Genomic DNA, 25655 nt, shown 5'->3' on the forward strand with positions numbered 1-25655 from the left:
TGGTAAATAAGAACTCATTCATGTCCTGGGAGGTGGCACACCCCCCATTCCACAGGGACAATGGCTTCTGCATTTAGGACTCTTCCAGACTTTACCCTGTATATCTCTTTCTCTGGCTGCTTATGTTTATTCCTTATTATATCCTGTAAAATAAACCAGCAAATGTATGCATAGTGTTTCCCTGAGTTCTGTGAACTGTTCTAATTTCAGGAGGGGTTCACGGGAATCCCAGTTTTTCTGGTTGGTCAGAAGTTCCAAAGCCCCAGAACTGTGACTGGGTTTAAAGTGGGATCAGTCGTGAACATTAAGTTCTCAACCTGTGGGATATGGTGCCATTTCCAAACAGACAGTGTTAGAACTGAATGAGAGGACACCCAGCTGGTGTCTCCCGCAGAATTATCTGCTTACTGGTGGGGGTCAGAGAGGCCATCTGTTTTGATTCACGCGAAAGCAAAGTAGTTTCTTTGTTCTAGATGCACGTTGTTTCCCAAATTTCTGAACCTATGGAGTTTTCTAAAAATTCGCTGTTTATTTCTAACTGCATTGTTTTGAGAGAACATAATCTATGTGATACTAACTTTTCGGTATTTGGTTAAGAGTTGTTTTGTAGTCCAATATGTAACCAGTCTTTTTTTCTTTTTTTTTGGTTTTTCTCTGGTACCGGGAACCGAACTCATGACCTTGCGCTTGCCAGGCAGGCACTTTGCCGCTGAGCTAAATCCCCAGCCCCTGTAACCAGTCTTTGTAAATATTCTTTAGGCTTGAAAATTATGTGTTTCTATTTATTGGGTGGAGAATTATTTGTAAGATCAAAGATGTTAATAGGACTGTTCAAATCTCTTATAACTTCATAAATTAATTTTTGCTTGATTGATCCAATCCCATGAGAAGTGAGTTAAAATCTTCAATAGCAACTGTGGATTTGGCCGTTTTTCCATAAGTCTGTCAATTTTTACCTTCTTATTTGATGTTTTATTGTAAGTTTATACTTGCTTATCTTTTCACAGTACTGTATAGATCCTACCATTAGTCTGATTCCCAATCCATTTTGGTTTCTTGATTCCACATTTTAGAGAGTACTTAGATCAAGCTGTGATCCTGGGGTGACTCAGGATGCTAAAAAGGGCCAATTTCATGCCTGAGTACAATGAAATATGTTTAATTTATAGTCTTATTATATATTATACACCCATGTTTTTAATTATGTACTTGGCTTGCTTATTCTCTATGAAGAACTGCCCCAAGGGCATCCATTGAGCTTTCAGGTCTGTTGTGACCTTCACCTGACTAGATTTAATGCACAACAATTGTTTAAAAGTGTCTTTTGTCTTTGTACTTTTTTTTTTGTCTTTTTTGAGACAGGGTCTTGTTATGTAGTTCAGGCTGGCCTTGAGCCACTTTGTAGCCCAGGCTCGTCTTGAACTTGCAGTAATCCTCCTGCCTCAGCCTCTTGAGAGCTGGGATTACTGGCATGCGCCACCACGCCCGGCTGTGTTTGTAATTTCGTGAGTTCTGCTGTTCACAGATTCTCTCTCTGCTAATTAACAGGATGCTAGCGCTTCCTCTTGGGAATGCAGATCTTTCTAATGAACGGTTGTTATTAAAAGAACTTCAGAAAGATGAGCTTTTCCCTCTTGTAGCGAAGTAACAACCTTGTATCTCAGGGGAGAAAATGAAAAACATTTAAAAAGAAAAAACTACCATTCTTGCCTTCTGTGCAAAACTGAGACTGGCATGAAAATACATCATTCTCTCTATTTGCCTTTACAAATGTATATGCATATATTTGTAATGTTTTTGTTGCTAGTCACAAAAGGAGGTTTGAATTTATTTCTTCTGCCCTCATTCATATCTCAGGACTCTTCTTGGAGTCCACACTGATGCAGAGAATTTGAGAGATTTATTTTATTTAAATGAACACCTGCTATATAACTTTTTTTCTGTCTTCTTTTAGCCATTTTGTACTCTTATGCTTTACTGTGATGAAATAAATACCATAAAGCTGTATTTTTTTATAAAACAATCCAATCTGGAATCTTTTAACTGGAAAGATTAATGCATTGATAGTAATTGTGCCCATTAACACATGAAATTGTTTTGTCACTTTATTTGGTGTCTTTTATTTTTGCTTCTTTTTTATCCTTTTCTATCTTCCTTTGTATTTTTTATCCCCCTTTACTGGTTTTAAAGTATTTCATACATTCTATTTCTGTTATTTTCTCAAAAAAATCTTAGTGTAATACATTTATACACACATACATATTCTTAGTGTAAATACATATATACACCTAAAATTTTAAACATACACTGTATATATGTATATATTCTTAGCATTTATATATTATACTCAATTTCTAATTCTATCCCCATGTCAAATACATCCTGTTTAAGTTTGCATTTTTTCTCGAAGCTATTTCTAGTTAATTTTTTGAGATATAAATTCCAATTAATATTCTTTTTATTTTGTATGAACTGCTACTTAATTGGCTTCAGGGTCATTCTTTTCATTTTCTAAAAGTTCTTCCAGGTTTTAAAAAAGCTATTTCTATTTTTTTTATTTTTTTTTTTATTTTTTTTTTTATTTTTTTTTGTTTTTCTCCGGTACCGGGAACCGAACTCACGACCTTGCACTTGCCAGGCAGGCGCTTTTGCCGCTGAGCTAAATCCCCAGCCCCTAAAAAAGCTATTTCTAGTCTGTCTTGATAATGTTTTATTCTTTTCTCGTATCTTTATTCTTCTATATATTTAGTAATTTAAGCATACTTAACAGTCTCTATTAGTTCTACTATCTGAAGTTGATAGGAGTTCTGCTGCAATTGTATTCTGATTCTCCTTAACAGTGGGATGCTGTTTTTTGTAATTTGCATCATAAACTCATCTTCAGGAAACTTTAAGAGAATATTGTGAAGTTTAAAGATAAGGCATTACAGAGAGTGTTAATAGCTTAAGAAGTACTTGGATATAATTTCTGCCCTGAAAATTCCAGTAAGTAACACAAACTTACTCAACTTACTTCTCAAATGTTGCTTAAATCTAGCCACTTTCTCATCTCCACTGTTTTCAGACTGACTAGTTCATTCTATCATTGACTCCAGCCTGGACTGCTGTGGTTCTTTCACATCCACTCTGAGTCTCCCCCAGTACACCGTCCACACTATGGCCTGAGCAAACTTACCCAGTTATGTACACGTGAGCACAGCTTACCCAAATACGAACTGGGCAAGTTTCTCTCTTCCTCTCTATTGCTTAAAACTCTCATTCACTGGCTTCCTAATCAGGCTCTTATATTCTTAACATGGCCTGCTTGGCTCTGCATGGCTAGCGACTAACTACCTTTAGGACCCATCTTTACCCCATGCTCTTTTCACCCTCACTTGGGGTGTTCCAGCCACTCTAGCTCTAATTCTGTTACCGGAAGCCACAATGTCCATCTCCGCACAAAGCTTTGGTCCACACTCTTTCCTATTCCTGGATTGCCAGTTCTCCTACCCTTAATTTTGTTCAACAAGTATCTAAATCCTTTACTTCCTTGTTCAAGCCTCACTTCCTCAGTTCTCATCTCTTTCTTTCAACATTTTTCTGTTAGTTTATAACTATGAATCCATTATTGTGGCTAATTGTTAATGTGTGGCTCTCCCACAGTGCTACAAGTTTTCCTGAACCAAGAATCTTGTCTAGTTTTGCTTATCACTGTAGCTTGCATAGTAATGTGTTTAATGGAATACTCTTTTTTTTTTTTTTTTTTTGAGATAGGGTCTTGTTATGTCATTCATAACTGGTTTTGAACTCACTATGCACCACTATGCCCAGCTCAAAACATATTCTTGAATGAATCGATAAGCATTAAAATATAAATTTATTCAAACTAATTCAAAGGAGAGATGAAGTGGGTAAAACTATAGAAAAAACAAGTGACAGCTACATGAAGAATCTACTGTATTGTATTCGTCTCTTAAAATTTCTGTATGCTTGAAATTTTCCATAAAAAGACTGTGCAATTACTAAAAATTCAGAGTATTGTATTTGACTACTTGGATAAGCGGTGAATTAAACCTTAAAATACTGCCTTTTTAGAATCAAACTGAAATATTTTACTTAGCCAAAAATACATTATACTGACCTGAAAATATTTCGGTAATGGTTAATTGGACCACTTAATGCTCCAGGCTGAGAAAAGACATAAATATAAGCTTCCAGATCTTCTGCTGTTAATTGACATCCTTTTCTTCCAATGCCAGTGCTCTGACTGGTAAAGAGATGTTTCAAAGTCTAATTTCAGTGAAAAGAGAATAAACTTTTCAATTATCCAATAATAGCTAAATCTTTAGCTTTAAAAGGGGACAGTGATCAGTGTGTAGTGACAATGCTTAACTTTTGCTCCCGTTGGGTTCAAGATTTCGTTGTTTAAAAACACATTTTATGAATTTCTGTGTTCTTGACTGTTTTATATTCTTCTCTTTTAACCCCTTTTGTATACTTCACCCTTATGAAAAGTGTCCTGTATTCTTAGTGCCTCTTTTCACATTCTATAAGGTCCAGCTCAAGTACTACACCTACCAAAAAGTCTTCCTTAACATCCAGCTGTTGCTTAATGACAACCAATCTACTCTCCTACAAAGTTGGGACACATTAGACCAATATATACATTTTACATCATGATTCAGTTCACAGTGGTTTCATAAATATATGTGACATATAAAATAAAAATTTAAAGACACAACCCTTGTTCTTATAATGCACACTGATACTTTAATTAAATTCTGTGAAACCTGATTTTTAAAAATTCTACCTGCAAGCTAATAATGCTGTGTAACAAGCATATACTCATTAAATTGACAGCTGTTTAATGATAGGAAAGAATAAAGCTTTTTCCTGCCATTCTTGTGTAAACTCTAAGAATAACTGAACAGATGATGTGGAGAAATTCTTTGCAAGATAATTCCAATTAATAAAGGAGAAAAGATGACAGAAGTAAAAGAATCATTATTTTGTACACTTGAATGAAACAGTAAACCAAAGCTATCATCATTATTGTATGCTAACACTCATTTGGTGAAAGAGGTTCAGGAAATTTTGAATCAACTGACAATTCACTGATGGGCCCACTGATTAGTGTTGGCATCATAAAACCAGGTCCTTCTTCAAGGTGATACATTAGAAAATGTAGAGCAACACCTACTAAGTGTTCTTGTCAAATTAAAACTCAGTCTAATCAAGCCTCTAGATCAGTAGTACCTATGAGGTAGAAAAAAATGTGGGTTGAGGAAAAAGTTAAATATCACCATGATGAACAAATTAGTCAAATCCAAAATGTGGATCTTTCTTCAGGACAAATAACTCATTTTCTCAATAAGTAAATGGTATATTTTTTTAAAAGAAAAAAAACCCAGAAAAGTATTTGTAATAAATTTTAAAAGCTGTAATAGCCAGGTGCTATGGCATGTGCCAGTAGTCTCAGGTACTCAGGTGGCTGAAGCAGGAGGATCACTTGAGCCCACAAGCTCAAGACCAGTCTGGGAAACATAGAGAGACTTTTTTAACTTAAAAAGGAATTGCCTAGGGCTGGGGATGTAGCTCAGCGGCATAAGTGCCTGCCTGACAAGAGCAAGGCCATGAGTTCAATTCCTGGTACAAAAAAAAAAAAAAAAAGCCACAATAGCCAAATATAATATATGAACCTTGTTGGTTCCTGATTCAAACAAATGAAGACTAGCAAGGAAGTTGAAATTGTTAAGAAAATTTGAGTGGGTATTAAATGATTAAAAAGCTGTCATTCATTTTGTTAGGTTTGATAATGGAACTGTGGTATATTAAAATAATTTAAAAGCCCTTATCAACTGGGAAGTAGCTCAGTGGTAGAACATGAACTTAGCATACATTAAGACCTTAGGTTCAATCTTAAGCTTTAAAACAAAAACTTGATCTGTCAGAGACATACACAATTATTTGCAATAAAATTATATTGTGTCTTTTAAAACTTTCAATATCTAACATCACTTTGGTTATATAAGAAGTGTTCAATATGCTTCTAAGATACTCACATATCAGTGTACCTGGTACACCAACACCTGCATCTTTGCTGTGCCTAGAGGTGTTTTATTCCCAAGGGCTTTCATTTATGCTGCTATCAAACTTTCTTGTCTGGTGATGGAGACCACTATGAAGTGGCTCTGAACAGAATTTAATATTAACCAGTTGGCTTCCTGTGCGTACTTGTGAGTTGTCCGAAGCTCAGGCACCTTGTCTGAAGATGGGCAGCGGACTCTTAGTAAATGAACCTCTATGAGTCACTGGTCACTGCTGAGGCCTGTATTGGCCTGTGAAGCTGTGACGCCTCAAAGGACAAGATAAGGCCACAGCTGAGGACGTCTGGCTCCAACCCCAATGAACTAAAAGAAGACTGCAGCTGCAGTCTTCACACTCCTACAATAAACACCAACCTAAAGATAAGGTAGTTCCCCCCACTGGCAAAATTTGCTACTTGGGAAAATTCTCCCAAGGTCCTGCTCAGATTCCTGTGTTTTTTTTTTAAATATCCCCTTCCTTTGTTTGTAAACCAAATAAATATGGGATGCCTAGAGAAGTCTTTATCTCAATCCAGAGAATCTCAAAGTCTGTAAGAGAGTTAGACCCTCCTGGAACCCTACAATCATTTCAGTTGTCTCATTTATGTAAGCCCTTGCGGTCCACTCATTTGGGAGATTGTGGGCCTGATCAGCCTGCAGTAACTAAGGGTATTAACACAATAGTCTGGTAGTCAGACTCCCTCATCTCTCCATGACACGTTCTCTAAAGGGAGGTATGCCTGTAGAAGTATGGGCTCTCACAAAAAATTGGACAGTTGGGCATTCAAATAAATGAACAGAGACTATAAAAACAACTTAGTCGATAGGTTAGTCCTTAAATCATTCACTAAGTGCTAACATGTTAATTTCACTTTTCATTCACAATGTTTGTCTTACCTTGAAATCATTTATTGAGAACATAAATTCTGGGAACTGTGGTATTTGGAAGAAGTAGTAATAGCTAGATTTGAATAGCTGGGCCGGGTGTTGTAAAATATATTCTGAAATTAAAATGCTATGTTAGACTTTATTGCAGAGGTATAAGTTATTTACTACTGAAAGAACTTTTTAGCATAATTTTACTTTTAAGGCAATCACATAAAATAATCCACATAAAAGAATCTATGTATTGCTGTTTAGAACAATTGCTATAATCTTTAATTTTACCATATGTATTTTTAGTACTTATAAAATTCATAGCGCTTTAAGCAGAAAGAAGGCTCCACTTTATGAAGTCCTGACTCAGAAGAGAGTAGGAGCACACTGCTTTCCCTCCAAAGTCATGAGCAGCAACCTAATGCTTTTCTCAGGAATTCACGATAATGTAATTTTCCCTTCTTAAAAAGATTTTTCCTTACAAACTGATTCAAACTGAACATCTTATTCATTTGCCCTCAAAAGGAATTAGAGAGTTTCCTATGAATTTATTCATGTAGCTGGGCGTGTTGGCACACGCTTGTAATCCCAGCACTCAGGAGGCTGAGGCAGGAGGATCGTTGTGAGTTTGAGAACAGCCTGGGCTACAAAGTGAGCTCAAGAGCAGTCTGAACTGCACAGCAAGACCCTGTCTCAAAGAAACAACAAAAAAAAAATTCATTCATGTATCTAGAATATTTATTCATTCAATGAATATTTGTGTGTCTACTGTGTGCCATGGAAATTCAGCAATGAATGAGACAGAAAAGGTCCCTGTGAGCAAGAACCTTGCACAGTAAGTGACAAATACTTAAAAAATATCACTTAGAGAGTAACAGTGTCATAAAAAAATACAACCAGGTAATCTTACTGAGAGTGACGGTGGCATGGGGTGGAGGGATGAGTAGACATGATCAGAGAAGATCTCTCTGGGATGTGATATGTGGGCTGAGTGCTGAACGGTTAGGAAGGAGCCAGCCACGCAAAGATGTGCGGAGAGCATCCAGGAACAGCAGGCAGGTGTTGGGCTTGGCATTAGAGAAAAGAGGAAAGAAGCCAGAGAGACGGGAGGGCGGTGAAGGAGGGGGAGGCGGTATGCGATGAGTCAGCAGGGAAAACTGAAGCTGATTGGGTGGGATCAGAACGGCGAGGGTATTATGTCAGGTGGTTTGGGGACACACCTAAGTCTTCAGTGGGGAATGGTGTTGGATATTGTACACTATGCTTTTATTTTCCTTGCTATAGGTTGCTTTTTCCCTGTTTCTCATTTTGTGACTATAATACATACCGTTAAGATTTTTAGCAATACCATTTTCAAGTAAGTTCCACTATTGTGCTAGACTCTTTGTAAAGTTATCATTGAACAAGATTCCTTTACTCCTCATTAAAAGAAATCAATACAATTAATAAAAAATGTAAAAATGTTACATGGAATCCTCATGTTGACTTGATGGGCTTAAAACTATTATTGATAAAATAATTTCAGAAATAGTCCAAGTATCTTCTTTGTGAAATTAATAATTACAATTAATCAACAGACCACTGCTACCAAAATAATAGTTACTCTAGGGTCCTGATCAATTGAACAGCACGTAGCATGACTTCCACTGCCTAATTCAATGGGAAAAATATAATGAATCCAAGAATATTTGAGTACTAAGCTTAGTAACTCAACAAAGACAGGTCAGTTGGACATGTATCTAAAATTCAACCTTTACACTTATGTTATGCAGTATTTATGTAGTCAGTCCCTTTTGTTCTCACCTGGTTAGTTTGGGGAAGAAATAGAAATACATTGTTTCAAATTTTTAATTTCTGTAAGGACTGCTGTGGGTCTTAGCAGTACTTGTATCTCAGAAAACCTAATAAGAGTTGAATGTGATAATGTGTATCTGTCCAGCTACTCAGGAGGCTGAGGCAGGAGAATTTCAAGTTCAAGGCCAGCCTGGACAATTTAGCCAGAGCCTGTCGCAAAAAGAAAAAACACTCTAACAAGGTTAATTAAAGAAGAAAAAATATATTTTCCTAAACAAATAAAAATATGTCTAGCCATTGTTCACAGGTCATTAGTCATCATTAAGTTTTAAGAGTTCCCTTTAGAGCAAAGGTTCTCAAAGTATAGTTCCTGTGGATGGCTGAGGATCCCCAAGATTCTCTGCTGGTATCTAGATGGCCAAATATTTCTCCTAACAGTACAGCATTTTTGCTGTTTTTTACAGTGTTGAAATTTGCACTGATGGTACAAAAACAATAGTGGATAAAGCCACCAATGCCTTAGGATAAATCAAGGGGTTCTGATTAAACAATACCTGTAGTCATTATAGTCTTCACCACTGCACACTTGTAGCAAATCAGTTAATTAATGTTCCACTTTTACTTAACAATCTCCTCGATTAAACAGCAAAAATTACTAATTGTATTAAATCTTGATCTTTAAGCACACATATTTTTAGTATTCCATGTTATGAAATAGAAAGTACACATAAAAGTCTTGTTGCAGGAAAAGCATACCTGTAATTACTTCAGTTAATGAGTTGAGTTTGCTGCATTTTAAAAATAAAGTATCATTTTTTAATTGAAATAATGGCTTAACAAATTATCTATAGTTGGATGGGTATTGGGAGATAATCTCTTAAAAATGTGCAAATTGAGCCTCTCACTTCAAGGAAAATAATAGTATTTTTTGCTTTAATAAAATACAAGCTTGCTTTTTTTTTGAAAGAGGGTCTTGCTGTATGGTTCAGGCTGGCCTTGAACTCATCATGTAAGGCTCGCCTCTATTGTGTGATCCTCCTGCCTCAGCCTCCTGAGTTCTGGCACAGCATGTGTGCACCACCATGCTTGGCTTAAATAAAAACTTGATTTCAAATGAAGACTGGAATTTTGGAAAACCTCTATCTCCTACTGCAAGCTTCACAGCTTTGCAATAGTTAAGGCTTTTTCTGATGAGGCTAAGGTGATATCAGTAAATGTGATTTTTTTTATATCAAATAATGAAGTGTGTCATGTCAACCTACTAAAGGTCTGCATAGCTCAATGAACTCAGTGAATTACTGAAGGTTTCCATAACTCAGTTGTGTATCTATACAGAATTGTGGATGGATAAAATATCTATTTAAAGTGCTAGTGAGACCAATGGATTTTATAATTATTATTATTATTGTTGTTGTTGTTGTTGCTGTTGCTGTTGTTTTGTTTTTTGAGACAGGATCTCACTATGTAGAGCAGGCTGGCCATGAACTCACTTATGTAGCCCAGGTGGGCTTCCAACTCATGGCAGTGCTCCTGCCTCAGCCTCCTGCTGGAATTACAGGTGTGCACCACCATGCCCAGTAGAGGCCAGTGGATTTTAATGTGACAGAGTATGAAAAGTTCATTTACACATCACATTCCATATTATTATTAACCTTTAAGAAACCACCACTTTTTGAGCTTGGTGTACCATTATGGAGAAAAATCCATATTTATCTGAAAAGGCTATTAAAATATTTCTCCCTTTTCCAATTACAACCTTTGTGAGGCCAAATTTAGTCAAACAATGTATTGTAACAGATTAGATGCAGAAGCACATATGAGAACCCAGTTGTCCAGGATTAGGCCCCAAATTACAGAAATTTTCAAAAATGTAAAATATCCTGTTTTTATTAAAGCTTTGTTTAGTGTGGTTGGTAGTTTCAGGTAGTTTGTAGTTAGTTTTTTAACATGCTACTTATGTTAACATGTACTGGATTTTTAAAGAAATGAATTAATGTCTAAATATTTTTAAATTTCTTATTTTAATTTCCTATACAGTGACTATATGCAGACACAACCTATATAAGCAAAAATATCATTGGAATCTTTAATAATTTTAAAAGTACAAAGACATCCTGAGACCAAAAATGTGAGAATTGCTGCTGTAGGGCTGGCAATGTAGCTCAGTGGCAGAGTGCTTGCCTAGTATGTTAGAGGCCCTAGGTTTGATCTCCAGCACTACAGAAAAAAAAAAAAAAAAGAGAATTGCTGCTTTAAAGAGTGTTTGTGTTTCTAATAGCCAGATCAGTTGTACAAGAGGAAAATTTCTAGGTTGTCACAATTCAGTATTTCAAAGTCATCTCATTGCATTTCCCCCTTTATCTCTCTCCAAGATAAGGGTGAAATGTTTTCCTAGAAGGAGTAACATTATGCAAGCAAAGAGAAAGCTAAATTTTCTTAGGGTCTCCAGGAGATTTAAAAATCAAGGTATCTAACACTGTCATATACTGTCGTGGTTTAGTCATTTTATTGTTAAAAGATTATGTCAGCCAAATTTTGCTGTTTTTAATCCAGAATGTCAGTGCCAATAGTGACAATAGCAGAGATGATTTAATGAAAACTTGAACTCACCTGTAAATACATTCGGATGAGGGAAGTTAATAACAATAAGCTTCATCACCATTTCAGGGTAACAGATGGCAATTAGCCAAGCGATCATGCCCCCCCAGTCATGGCCAATTAAAACACATTTGCTGTACCCTGAAATTGAGAAAAGATGTTAATTGAAAAGAAACAGGTGAGTGGTGCATCATTACCTCACAAAAAAAATAGTGACATTTCTGAAGCTACTCTTTCCACCACCCTACCCGACATACGTTTTACAGATAAATTGCGGTTAATGTTTCTAAAACTAGCCTGTGCATCTGAATCATGTAGATAGCTTTTTATAAAATTTAGGTGCCCAGGATCCACCCTCTACTTACAGATTCAGAATCTCTTTCAAGAAGCTTTCAGATTTAAAAATAAATCTGAAATAGCTAGCACAGTTCTGTTCTTACAGATCTGAGTTTAGAAACCATGGTAAAGAGTGCACATAATTAGGTCTTTAATGCAATGATCTGAATTCGTTTAAATGCTGAGAAATTACTAGTCATAGAAAAATCATAAATGCTACATTTATGTCCAACCTGTATTTTTTTTTTTTTTTTTTTTTGAGACAAGGTCTTACTATGGTCTCGGACTGGCTTTAAACTCACTACATAGCCCAAGCTGGCCTTGAACTTGTGATCCTCTCCCAAGTGCTGGGATTGCAGGTGTGTGCTACTGCACTGGGCTTCAACTTGTAAATCTCCAGGAAGTATGTAGTTTCTAACTCCACAAATCCAATGTTACAACTAAATACGTCAAACTGAATTAGTGGAAAGTCTTAATTACAGCATCTTTAAGATACAGTTGGCACTGTGGAATGCCATTTCCACACATATATAGTAGTGGTCCCATAAAACTATAATGGAGCTGAAAAATTCCTATACTTAATGATGTAGCTGTCCTAGGGTAGCACAATGCAGGGCTCAGATGTTTGTGGTAATGCTGGTGTAAGCAAACCTATTGCTCTTCAAATCAGAGAAAAGCAGAGCACTTTCAGTTGTCTCTAGTATATAATACTTGATAATGTTAATAAATGACTGTTCTAGCTTATATACTTACTATATTATACTTATTGTTATTTTACAGTGTACTCCTAATTATTAAAATAATTACTGTAAAACAGTATCTGTGTTATGCTTAAAGCAGCCTCATGCATCTTACATTTTTCGTATCTTTTTACTGCAAGAGGCCACATCAAGTAATTGACATAATTTAGGCTTGTGTAAATGCTCCTCACGACAAGCACACAACGATAAAGCAGCCTAATGGTGCATTTCTCAGCATACATCCCACCGCAAGTAACACATGACTGTAAGTTTCACTTCATGTAATCACTATGATAATTTGTATTAGGTTAAATTAGTTTTTTAACTTTTGTTTTTAATTTTTTTTTTGTTTTTGTACCAGGAATTGTATTCAAGACCTTGCGCTTGCCAGGCAGGCGTTTGTGCCACTGAGATATATCCCTGACCTTAGATTTTTTGTTTTTTGTTTTTTTATTTTTTGTTAACTTTTATGTTTGCAGTACATAATGATTACATTTAATGTAAGGAATTGGTACATGTACCTAATACATCTCAATTCTTTTTTTCCCTTCCCACTACCCTCTTTCATTTTGCCAGTATCGGATTCGTTTATTTATCTTATAGTACTTAATAAAGTTAATTATCATATATACAGATTAAAAATCAGTTTAGTAGTTTGATCAATTTTGCATGCCTGTATTTGTTAACCTGAGCAACTGCTTTGAAGATAACAATATGTAATACAACAACCATTGTTAATTTCCTATCACCTTGTTTTGAAATTCTGTATAGTTTTTATTGTTTTTACGTTGCTTCATTTTTGTCACTTTGTTTCTGTTCTTTTCCCTTTAAAATAAAATTTTAAAATTTTTTTTAAAATTTAAAACATCAGACTAATAGACAAAAAAGGGTATAAAACACATAAGACAATTGTACTAAGTTAAGGTACACTTTTAGGTACACTGTGCTACATTATAACTTTTTCCCTCTCTAATGAGTCCTAAAAGATTTCCCTTGTACACCTAGGTAAGATTCATTTGTATTTGGGGCTGGGAATTTAGCTCAGTGGCAAAAGCGCCTGCCTGGCATGCACAAGGTCGTGAGTTCGGTTCCCAGTACCGGAGAAAAACCAAAAAGAAAAAACCAAAAAAAAAAAAAGATTCATTTGTATTTATTCCTGAAGTGCTTAACATTACTTAATTCAAGTATTTCTCACCATTACTATTCTAATACATACACACACACACACACACACACACACACGTTGATTTATACCTTTTATTTGCCTAGAAAATTTCACGATGATAGATTTAGGCCAAGTCTGACTGAATTATCATAAACTCTGAATGCAATACAACAGTATGAAATCAGCGTCTGAATCTATTTTACAGTAATCAAATTCAATAAACACGCTGTACGCTGACCCCATCCATTTTTTCTCTTCTATAAGTATTTAGTCTGATCTATACCCTTGTTAAATTACTGGGGAAAGGCTCTTTGGCTTCATGGTGCTTTTCAATGTGTTGTTTCCCTTAACATACTGAAGGTAGCTTGAGGTTTAGTCATACTGCATGGTTCCCTTAACGATACTGAGGGTAGAGTGAGTTTTAATCTACTACATTCCCCAGTGGGGATGTAGTAGATTAAATTATTGTTTAAAAAATACACATTCTCTCTTCTACTGCCATAGAAGAAATATACTGTGCTGCTCCTTTGACTTGGCTCTGTGATTTGCTTTGGTTTCTTGGTGGAACCAAAGTCTTTACAGCTTGACTTTAGGCAGTGCCATATGACTTGCTTACTGAAGCCTGAAATATGCTAGTGCAGCTGGGCTCAACTTCTGGTTGCTTCTGCCATTGCGGGAGAGGTCTCCCCAACCCGTTAGCAACTCATCTTTTAGCTTGGGCTCTAGACCAACTTACAGTAAGAAGCCAGCCCCAGGCAAACTCAAAGCCTGAGGCAAAGACCCAGAAAGATCTGACTTACTTTGACCTGCAGATCCATGAATACAGAAAGAAATGATTACGGTTATATGTCATTGAGTTTGGGATGGTTTCTTATACAATATTATTGTGGTACCAACTCATCAGTAAAAGATACATAATGTAAAGTACTTCTGGATCTTATAATATTTTTAAATTAATATTTAAGTGTGGGCTCTGAAGAATTAAATTTTCTGAGTGCAAGAGTCAAATTTTCAGTAATTGGTTCTAAAAATGATAAATAGTATATATTAAGCCTATTTTTTTTTTTTAATCAGATGGAACTTTCTTCCTCTACTCCCCCAAAGGATGATATGGAAGGTCTATTTTTAAAAAAAAAGTTTGAAAGTCATTCTTGACTGCATACTCTAGATGTATTATTTTAAATTTCGTGGACATATATTTCAGGCTGTGTAACCAAAACCATGGTGTTAGGATCCAGATAGCAGCGTGGGTAGATGGAAACTGCACCCTCCAAGAAAAGAAGTCATCAATTCACAATTTGTTGAAGTTAGTCCCTTAAAAAGAATTTAATACTGTTAAAAAAAAAAAAACTAACTTACCTAAGGAGTCTAAAATATCCTTTATATCTGTAATTAGACAGTCCAATTTATAATTCTCTCGATGACTGGGAGCATCTGTTTCTCCATAGCCTCTCAAATCCAGTGCAACAACTCTATATTCACTTTTAAATTCCCTCAGTTGGTGACGCCAAGAATACCTGCAGGGAGAAAGAAACAGTACAAACACCCTACTGACTAACACAAAAATAACATCAGTAGGGCATGGTAGTGAGTGCCTGGAGTCCCATCTACTTGGGGCTGAGGCAGAGGATCACTTGAGCACAGAAATTCGGATCAGCCTGGGTAACTTCGAGAAACTTTGCCTCAAAAAAACAAAAAATGAACACCAAAAACAATACTATTAAAGTTTTCCTAAGTGGAAAGCTGTAAGACATTCTTTATTTTGAAAAAGGTTATATAGTTGTTTCTCAACAAGAAAAAGAAAGCCATGGGAGAAGGAAGCACTGACTTTACTGAAATTATTTTATCTTTTTACAAGCTTCAGCAGGGTATGATGACAAAAGATTTTATAGAAACTATTAATAAAAGTTGGATACAAAAATCAACATATATAGATATTTATTTCCAAAATCAATTTTTTAAGCTTCTCTTAAATAATGCTTATAGCCATCAGGGAATCTGTACTAACACCAGTCCATTACTTTACAACCTGAATTAAATAATTATGAAGTTTTGAAAAATGTGAGGAAATACGAGCTTGAGTGTTTTATAAAAATATCTGAACACTTATCTCACCCAGGACTTTTGTGGGGCAATGTGAGCAAAATGTTTTTGTATACTCATTTGATTCTCTTATTAGAAAATTTATTAGATGAAAATATATTTCCCTCAAAAGTAGATGTCACTCATCTTACTCTACTATCAAAAAGGGACCAGAGGTTTTAGTAATTACTGTACAATAACTCATTTACACATGAAAAAGTCTGAAGATCAAAACAGATTGTCGCTGAAAGAACCCAACAGGACGACCGTTTCAGATGAACTTCTACTTGCTATGCAAAAGTCTCTGGAGAAGGTCCAAACCGAGGAGTACAAGCAAGGGTGACACTCAAAACAGTTAACAGCCGAAGTGTCACCAGCACTGCTGAGTGAGAATGGCCAGAGTGCTGCAGCCAAGCCTTCCAGGACTCTGCAGACTCTGCCGGGCATTCCCTCTGTGCTTAATCATGAGACTGCGGAAGTAACTGACAATAGAGATCTAGGAGGACTTTCTTCCTCAAAAAAGCAAAGTCATTTTGGATAACTAACAAGAAAAGTATATATATATATATATATATATTCATATTCAAGGTGACTCACTGTGTTATAGAACTCAAAATATGCATTTTTAGACAAGCACCCTCATGCACATCTATTCATGGAAGCACAGTACAAAATTATCTGACACAAGCCAATGGGCTATTGACTGAAAATATCTCTGGAATGCAATACACAAGCAAACACAAAAATGTAAAATTATAAACCCATAGTGAGAAGAAGACTGCAGTGCAAACTGACATAAAAGTCAAGCATGGTGGTGCATGCTTGTTATTCAAGCACTTTGGAAGCCTGAGACAGGAGCATTGCAAGTTCAAGTCCAACCCGAGCAATTTAGTGAGAACCCGACTCAAAAAAAAAGGGGGGGGGTGCTGGGGATGTAGCTCAGGGTAAAGGCTCTACATTCATTCAGTCCTCAGTACAGCTCCCACTCCAAGTGGCATCAAGCAATCAGATCAAAATAACAAGTCAATCACCTCACATCAACAGATAGATTATCAGGAAGAGTTTCAGACACATATTTGGAATTATGAATGCACACAAAATCCCTGATCTATTGCTAGGATATGTATGACTTAAACGTCTGCAAAAACACCACCAATTAAGATGGATTTGAAAAATGTTAATAAATACTTTTTGGCTAGATCATAGTAATCTTAACATTGGCTCTAGGTTGTAACAGACAAATGAAGCAGTTTGTTTCCTTATAGATTCCTATGGATTGACACAGGTAATTTTGTTATTTTCTCATTAGCCTTGTGATTTTGAATTCAGTCTCTGGAACTGAAGCCCAACTCTCCCCTCTGTATAATCTCTCAGACCCAGTCAATAAAGTTCTGCAGATTTAACATCTTAAATATTTATGTAATCACTCCTCCTGTCCATCTTGTTATGATTACATTAATTCAGGCTTCCATTTTTGCACCATTTGATTGACTGGTCTGTGTCTATTTCATTCCTCTCAATCAACCAGAATGAGGCAGCAATAATACAAATTTTCTTATTTCTCTGCTGAAGATTTTGTGATTCTCTATCATTTATAACATGAATCCTATGCTCATTATTCCCAACAGACCAAACCTTTAAGATTTGACTACTGCCCAGTCTTCCAGTATGATCACTTTTCAGTCTGTAATTTTCTTTGTAATAAAAATAAATGACATCTACATTATTCTTACTATATGCCAGGCCCAACTCTAAATGCTTTACATATGGCAATGTTAATCTTCCAAACAATTCTTCTCAGTAGGCATTATTCCACTTTACAGACAAGAGTCAGGGTATAGCAAGGCTAATGGAAGTGCTGAAGGTCAATGAGTTATCATAGCAGAGCCAGGATTCAAAGCCAGGTAGTCTGGACTTGGAGCCCACCTTATGCTGCCTCTGCAGCTTTAGACTATTACAGTACACATACACGGGTATCATGTTTTGCTTTTATGGCTTTGTTCACAAGGCATCCTTTGAAATACTATCTTCCCCATGACCCTCCTATTATCTCACAATCCCTGAACCTCACCCCTCATTCACATGGGGCATATCCTTGTCCAGGAGTCACCCAGGCTGCCTCATTTACAGGTTTGGGTGGCTTCCTTCTGTACTCTCCAGTGCCCTGGGCATGTTATATATGTAATGGTCTGTACCTCTCTGGTTTTTCCACTCAGTAGTGAGCTCCCTGAGCTGTGTGTAGGAACTTAATAAAGATTTGTTGAATAACTGAAAGAACAAACTAATGGGACACTGATTTAAGTAGTGCCAGTTTTCCAATTAGACTTCTGCCCCAGTTCAAACCTTTACACATATTCCTGCTGAAGAATTCATAAATAATAACACATTTGATTCATACTTTGTCCCTAAACTGACAAAAATCACACTAGTGATAGACCGATGGGCATGTCACTCGTATGAATAAAATAAAACACCTCCCTGATACAGAAATGAGGCATCTTAAAAAAGCAAAAAGAAATGAGGCATCTTACAAAAGCAGTAACCTTCCAAAATATCTTAAATAAAACTATTTTCATCCACATTGTCTTTTTTTCTTGTAGCTTTAGGTAATAATAGAAGCCACTCAGGAAAAAAAATCAACTCTTTCCCGGTTACTATTCTTAACATAAGGAAGGCTCCCGGTTTTACCAGGTAGGCAACTTTTAGAGGTAAAAACATCCTTTTCCTGTTCATCGCAGAAGACCATGGGTGTCGGCCTTTTGCTCAGCTGCATGCGTGAAGAGCCTTCACTTGCCTTGGCTCAGCGTTTAAGTGACGAAGCACGGTTTCCACACAGCTGGTGATGAGGCCGACTCACAAAAATTGCCTGGGTCAGCTCAAAATATTTTTAGAAGAGATGCAAATTGCGATGGATAGAGAAAAATCATCCTCTGACAGGCTTATTTGAGGCTAATTTAGCTAAAGTTCTGACAGATGTGTCTTTGATGTTTCCTTTAGATTTTAAGACGGAATGCTCAGGATTTTATTGTCTTCTGTGTACTGTGTAATAGTACACATTAAATACACCATTTCTCAACAGCTATTCTCAAGCAATGATGATAAATGTAGACAATATGTTATACTTGTAGGGTGCTTCTCTGTCTAAAAACCCACTTTCACACACATTACCAATTTATGCTTATTTTGTTTTCGTTGTATCAAATACTTCTGATCTACTTGACCTGCCTATAAGCTTGTACTTTCATACATACTTATGCAAAGGTTAACTGATAGAGAAATAACATTAATGTAAACTGAAAGTGTTTTGAAATGCCATGCATAAAGTATTTTTGGCTCTTAAAAAAAACAGAGTTTTCTTCTGAAACGTAAATCTTAGAATTTGGTCCTAAATTCTAAGATTTGGATTTTTTTCACTAGCACCCGAATGGAATTGACTAAACTGCTGAATGGATAATAATGGCACCCACTAAAAGTTCTATGTATAGCAATCATCAGGCATTTCTATTTTGCAAAAGAGTGCTCATGAATAAACCATGGAACAATGTTATGGAAAAGCATGCAAAAAAGTACATCTTTTAAGATAAAACAGAAAGCATTTACTGTCCTGTGTTAAATGAGCTCCTCTGCCATTCTCTGGGACTCTGATACAATTATCAAGTGGTGGAAGTGGTTGTGGGTTCATTTTTATCTTTATGTAGATTGTTCCACATGTAAAGAGTTGACATTTCAGTGGGAAAAAGAGCATGGATAGATATTGGGGTAAATATGACCCCCTACTCAGACCATGAATTCTGTTTAGAATTATGATTTAAAATATTAAAGTAAGTTATTCTTATATGGTACATTGACTTTTGAGTCAAGATCTTGTTATGTTGCCCAGGCTCGTTTTGACTTCCTGGACTCAAGCTGTCCTCATGCCTCAGCTATCCCAGTGTTGGGGTGATGGGGTACCACTCCACTCAGCTTGCTGGATGACTTTTTAACACCTTCTTGAATGTCGGTAAAGGTATGAAATTTTAGGAGTGACAACTCACATTATGTTTCCTATAGATTGAGGACAGACAGCAGAGTTTAGCTCTGAACTATAAGAATGAGGAGGGCCTTACTTCCTGGTACTGCTAATTTTAAAAGGAGTGCTATGGGCTTTACCTGAGAAGATACAGGCAAAACAATTTTAAGAGTACTTGGGTCACTAAATCCTTAGTAAATGTTAACCATCATCACTACCACGGCCACAATTAGGAAATTATAGATCTCCACATTGAGTGATGGAAAATGAAGGAAGAAAACAAACATTTATTGAGTATTCCCTGGGGCCATGTGAATGGCTTTCCACATGTTTTGATTCATAGCATCTCTGCAAGATTATTATAAACAATTGTGCAGGAGCACACAAGCCAGTAAGTGGCTAAATGAGAATTCACTGCCAATAATACTCTGAGTAGATTTGACTAATGCTTCAGAGTGACATTTTATTGTTGTGTCATGCACTCTATATCACGTAATCACGAGTCTGCGTACATATGCTTAAATTGCATAGGCAATTATTCTACCACTGAATTACACTATCCCCAGATAGAAGAACAGATGAAAATTACATGTTTACTTATGCAGCTAGATCCAGAAAGGGAAAGAAATCCTCATGAAGAGAAAGTCACCTCAGGAAGAGAGGTACTCATGTCTTAGGGCTTGTATCTAGACATCCCTCCAAAGCTTCACGTGGTGATAGGTGGGGCTTTTTGGAAATGGCTGGATCTATGGTGTGTGAATGTGGATTAAAAATGTGATACTGAGGGCCAGGGATATAGCTCAGTGGCACAAGCACCTGCCTGGTAAGAATGTGATACTGGGATTTAAGGATATATGGCACTGGATTAGTCCACTAATTGGTTTATAATAGTTCTTGGTATGGGTAATGGGAAGCCCTAGCCTGGGTGTGGGTGGCACCACCCAAAAGGCTTGCAGCCTGTGTGGGATAAAAGGGAAAGGGAGGTTTGCTGCTGCTGCTTGCTGCTTCATTGCTTTCTGCCCGTCCTGCCATGAACTGTTTCTCCATTTTCAGTGCTCCTCTGCATGTCACCTTGCTTGCAGCCAGTCACTATGGACTAAAACCTCTACAGACTGTGATCTAAAATAAACCTTTCCTCTTTTAACTTGTACGTGTCAGATATTTTGTCTCAGAAATGTGAAAAGAAAGACACCATGGGTTTTGCTCCAGAAAAAGCATGAGGTAGATAGATTTTTACTATCCTCCATTCCATTCTTCAATGCCTAATACTTCTTTTTTGTTTGTTTTTCCGGTACCAGGAATCAAACTCACAACCTTGCACTTGCCAGGCAGGTGCTGTGCCACTGAGCTAAATCCCCAACCTCCGCCTAATACTTCTTGATACAGTGATGCCTTCAATGGACTTGTTCATATAGTCTCCTTCATTCAGAAAGTACACGATTAACTAACTCATCTAAAGTTAATATTCTTCTCAGAGACAGATGCATTTTAAATCAGGACTTTGGGCAACATAAAATCTTTAAAACTATAAAGAAACTGAAGAATTATAATGGTGGAATTCTAGATATTATGAATCAGTAAAAGAGAAATTTTGGGGGAGACTATTGTCCCAGACTTTTCAAAAGACACTGGATAGTCTACCTTTGAGTCACCTCAGAAAATGTGCTTTATATATTTATTTATTTCTTGACCTATTTAGTTCAGACCATCTGAAGATCATAGCACTGTGTTATCAGAAACCACTAATATTTACTATCCCCCTCCATTTGATATTGAACCTAGGGCCTATCATATGTGAGACAATTAATCTACCTCTGAGCTAAATTCTCAGCACTTTCTTTCTTTTTTTTTTTTTTTTTTCTTTTTTGAGACAGGGCCTCGCTATGCAGTTCAGGCTGGCCTTGAGCTCACTTTGTAGCCTAGGCTGGTCTCGAACTCACAATGATCCTCCTGTCTCAGGCTCCTGAGTGCTGGGATTATAGGCATGTGCCACCATGCCTGGCCTAGCGCTCTCTTTTTCTTTTTCTTCTTTTTTTTCTTAGACAAGGTTTTGCCGTGTAGTTCGGTCTGGCCTTGAGTTCACTATGTAGCCCAGGTTGGCCTCAAACTCATGGCATTCCCCCTACCTTCAGCTTCCCGAGTTCTGGGATATAGGTGTGCCCAGCTGCAGCCCTTTCTTTAAATTTTATTTTGAGACAGGGTCTTGCTAAATTGCCCAGCTGGCCTTAAACTTGTGTTCCTCTTGCTTCAGCTTCCCAATTGTAATTACTTCTCTGTTAAAGATATTCTATTACAATGTTTTTAAAATGATAAGTTATTGCTTTCAGCTGTATTTATTTGGCCTTGTGGGGCCAATGGAGAATAGAAACTTTCCCCCAGGGAACTTCCATGGTCTGAATATGTCTCTTAAAATTTAGATGTTGAAACTTAATCACCAATGTGATAGTATTAAGGGAGGGGCCTTAAGAGGTGATTAAAACACAAAGGCAACATCCTCATAAATGCTATTAGCAACCTTATGGCCTGGGGGAACTAGTTAGGCCTTTTTTCCTCAGCCTTTATATCATGTGAGAACACAGCTTTAAACTTCTCTGGAGGACACAGCAACAAGGTACCATCTTGGAAGTTGAGACTGGGTCCTCACTAGACACCAAACTGGTTCCAGTCTTGATCCTGGCCCCCACAATTGTGTGAAATAAATTTCTGTTCATTATAGGTTGTTCAGTCTCAGGTATTCTGTTATAGCAGCACAAACAGAATAAGACAGTAACAACTGCATTTTTGGCTTTAGGTTTTCTTTTTAATGTGAAATATTCAAGTCTTTAATTTAGTCTGCATTCATGTGAGCCTGTTCTATGTGCACAGGAAATAGTTTATATTCATCAAAAACTTCCTGATAAAAAGCCCTCCAAGACTTTGCTTTGTTTAAAATCTCCGGATGTTGTATTTTGTCTACAGCAGGTACTTTATAAAAAACTGTTTTTTAACCATTTCAGAAATTTGAAAATTAAAAAACACTTCTTGTAAACAAAGAAGCAAAAAACCCACTTTCTGTAATATTCATAAAACTAATAAATTTAGGACAGTCACATATGGATTTCTTTAAGAGGGAAACCATTGCTTTGCTTAAGGAATATTCAGGAATAATAGATAACTCTGGGTAAATTATCATAGGGTAGGGTCTGTCAAAAGTCATCACAAAAAGTGATTTTTTGATAAGTGCTATGCTTTGAACGTTCGCTCCCTTCAAAACTCATGTTGAAATTTAATTGCCAGTGTAACAGTATTAAGAGATAGGAACTTTAAGAGGCAGTTGGGCCATGAGGGACCGGCCTCTATGGTGGAATTAAAGCCATTATGGAAGGATGAGCTCACCTGCTTTTGCCCTTTTCCTTTTCCACCTCAACAAGAAGGTCCTCGCCCGATAGTGCTCCTTGATCTGAGACTTTCCAGCCCAGAATTCTGAGAAAATTAATTTCTACTCATTATAAATTAGCCACTCTGTGGTATTCTGTTATTATAGCACAAAGTAGACTAAGCCAAGAAATGAAGTTTTAAAGCAAAAGAAAAAGGTATTCAGCAAGTTTACCAGAATTCTGGAAATCCATGAAGCAGCAGCATGAGTGGCTTGCCTCTTTCCCCAGCAGCAACATAGTGAAATCTTAACCCCGAATCCTGAAAATGGAAGGCATGGAATTTTAGTGATGTTTGGTTTTGATTGTCAGACTAGAACATTGAGTCATTTCATTTTATTTTTAAAAAGCTGGCTTGCATTATTTTTAACATCAAGAAATAAAATATTAATTTTCAAAAATAAAAACTTCATGTTTTATCAAGATAAATTGACTCAGTTTTATGAACATTTCCCTCATGGTACCTTCCATTCTAGTTCTCACTACAAGGTCAATTTATATACAGGTATTTTGATCTTTTGAAGCAATGTCACAATTTGTAGCTTTCATCTTATGGATGTGTCACCTTTCATCTCATTCAAATTTGGCAGGACATATAAGTAATTCTGATCTGAATTTATATTTCTGCCAAGTTTACTTCCTAGTCATGTACTTTTCTCAGCTTACCCGTCAAAAGCTGTGCCATCAGTTACATAATTCACACCTCCTTCCCTTATTTTTAGGTCTCTCCTTCCCACATTATTATTTTGAGTGTTGCATGTACCTTCCCCTTGCGTCTGCTCCCCATACCACGTCAGTGTGTGTTTCTAACAGCAGAATCCCCAGAGTGCTCAAGACTTCACTCTGCATGTGGGAGTCACGACAGCCCAAGGAAAAGAAAAGGAATGGGAATGGGAGGAGAATACAGCAACACTAAGGAAACTAAGGAGAAGATAGGAGAAGAAAAAGCAAAACTGAAAGAAAGGTGAGAGAGAGAGAACCAAGAATCAATAGCTGTATATGAATACTGAGTTACACTGTGTACCGCTACCCAGCATCTGGGTTTTCAGATGTTAATGTCATCTTAAAGATCTCTAATTCAACACCGTCATTTACAGCTCTCGAAATGAGGCTCAAAGGTGTTAACACAGGTGACTGGGAGCACAGCATGACTAGAATCCTCATCTTGCACAAACTCCCAGGACGATGTTCTTCCCACATGCTTCCCGGAGGGCTCTTACTCCTCCACTTGGACAGAGTTAACATCTGACTTTGCCCTCACTGCAGAATCCCTTCCAAGAAGTTCAATAACTTCTCTTTCGTTTTGGTGGTAAGTCTTAGAGGATGATTGCTGCATAAATGTGTGATTTAATGCACACATACTTTACTGCACTGATGTGTCAAGTATTATTCTAAGTTGTCCAATTTTTTTTTTTTTGTGCAGGTGGTGGTGGTAAATATTAATTCAGTTCTTCTGTCAACCGCAGGGTAAGGAAGGACAAGAGGAACATCTTGAAGGAAGAAAACTCTTGCTTTTCTGAACTCCATCCTGTTGGGAAGTTAGCGCCTACTAGGAAATCAGGACTTGGTGACATAAGTATCTCCTCATGCGACGCTGGGTTTGAAGGCCTATGAGTCAGACTGCAGGGTACAGATCACAGGGACTTGTATTTCCCTTACCACCTGGAGCCTCTGGAAATAGAGTATCTCTGGACCATGAGAAAGCCTGGGACACGCACAGTTACGGGGTACATGCACGGCTGACATTTACTTTTAATGCCATTCCTATACTTCCTTCCTCACAAACATATAGCATTTATTCATTTTTTGCCGTGCTGCCTAGGACACTGTGATTACAGCAAACCCTAAAGTCCAAAGATTTACTCTTTCTATCTCAAAATTTGAGCAAAGACAGCCTCCCGAGACAGTAGGGCATCACCAGGAGCAACTCCCTACAGTTGATCTGAGCTCCAAAGGGCAAAAAGGTGACAGTAGGAAAGGAAGTACAACTGGAGGACTCTGATGAGGAAACTCCGGAAAACAAAACGAATCTCTCAATCTGTGTGTGTGCGTGTCTGTCTGTCTGTCTCCCCCGCCCCCCACACACACACGCATAAAGACGAGCAAACGACCCCTCTCCCGCCACGCCTCGCCCCGCCGGCCTGCCCTTGCGTCTTCCCCGGGCGCCGCGCCCCCCACGAGCCAGGGCATCCCCGGAGGGCGCAGAGCCCGGCGTGAGGGAGGGCGCAGCCCGGCCCGCCGCCCCCACGGCCGGCACGTCCTTCCCGCGTTACCGCCAGGCCCGCGCCGGCCTTCACCTTCATGCGCACGTAGCAGTGGGTGCCCAGGGCGGGGTCGTTCAGGCACGCGGGCGGGTGCTCCCGGGCCGCCCGCCGGAAGGTCTGCGCGGGCCCCTGGCCGATGCTCCACAAAAGTTTGAGCAGGTGGACGGACGCGCAGAGCCCGCTGTAGCCGTAGACCAGGGACCAGAAGAGCAGGGAGCGGATCGCTCCGGCCAGGCGGCGCAGGCAGCCCCGCAGCCTCGCCATAGGGCGGAGCGGCGGCGGCCCGCGGCTGGCCTCGCTCGGAGCGGGGGAG

General features: G+C 37.7%; 1 protein-coding gene across 1 annotated transcript in view; it reads right to left on the minus strand.

Moving 5' to 3' along the window:
• Positions 1-25655, minus strand: part of Ephx4 (epoxide hydrolase 4) — a 35292-nt gene extending 9637 nt beyond the window's left edge. The window contains exons 1-6 of the mRNA XM_005385060.2: positions 25376-25655; positions 23255-23340; positions 14934-15091; positions 11346-11474; positions 6963-7066; positions 4121-4269 (exon numbers count right to left, since the gene is read on the minus strand). Coding sequence (XP_005385117.1) covers positions 4121-4269; positions 6963-7066; positions 11346-11474; positions 14934-15091; positions 23255-23340; positions 25376-25606 — 857 coding nt within the window. The 5' untranslated portion in view covers positions 25607-25655. The remainder of the gene's footprint in view (positions 1-4120; positions 4270-6962; positions 7067-11345; positions 11475-14933; positions 15092-23254; positions 23341-25375) is intronic.

This window comes from Chinchilla lanigera, unplaced genomic scaffold (assembly GCF_000276665.1).
Source record: "Chinchilla lanigera isolate Chin_1 unplaced genomic scaffold, ChiLan1.0 scaffold00022, whole genome shotgun sequence".
In the NCBI taxonomy this organism is placed as follows: Eukaryota; Metazoa; Chordata; class Mammalia; order Rodentia; family Chinchillidae; genus Chinchilla; species Chinchilla lanigera.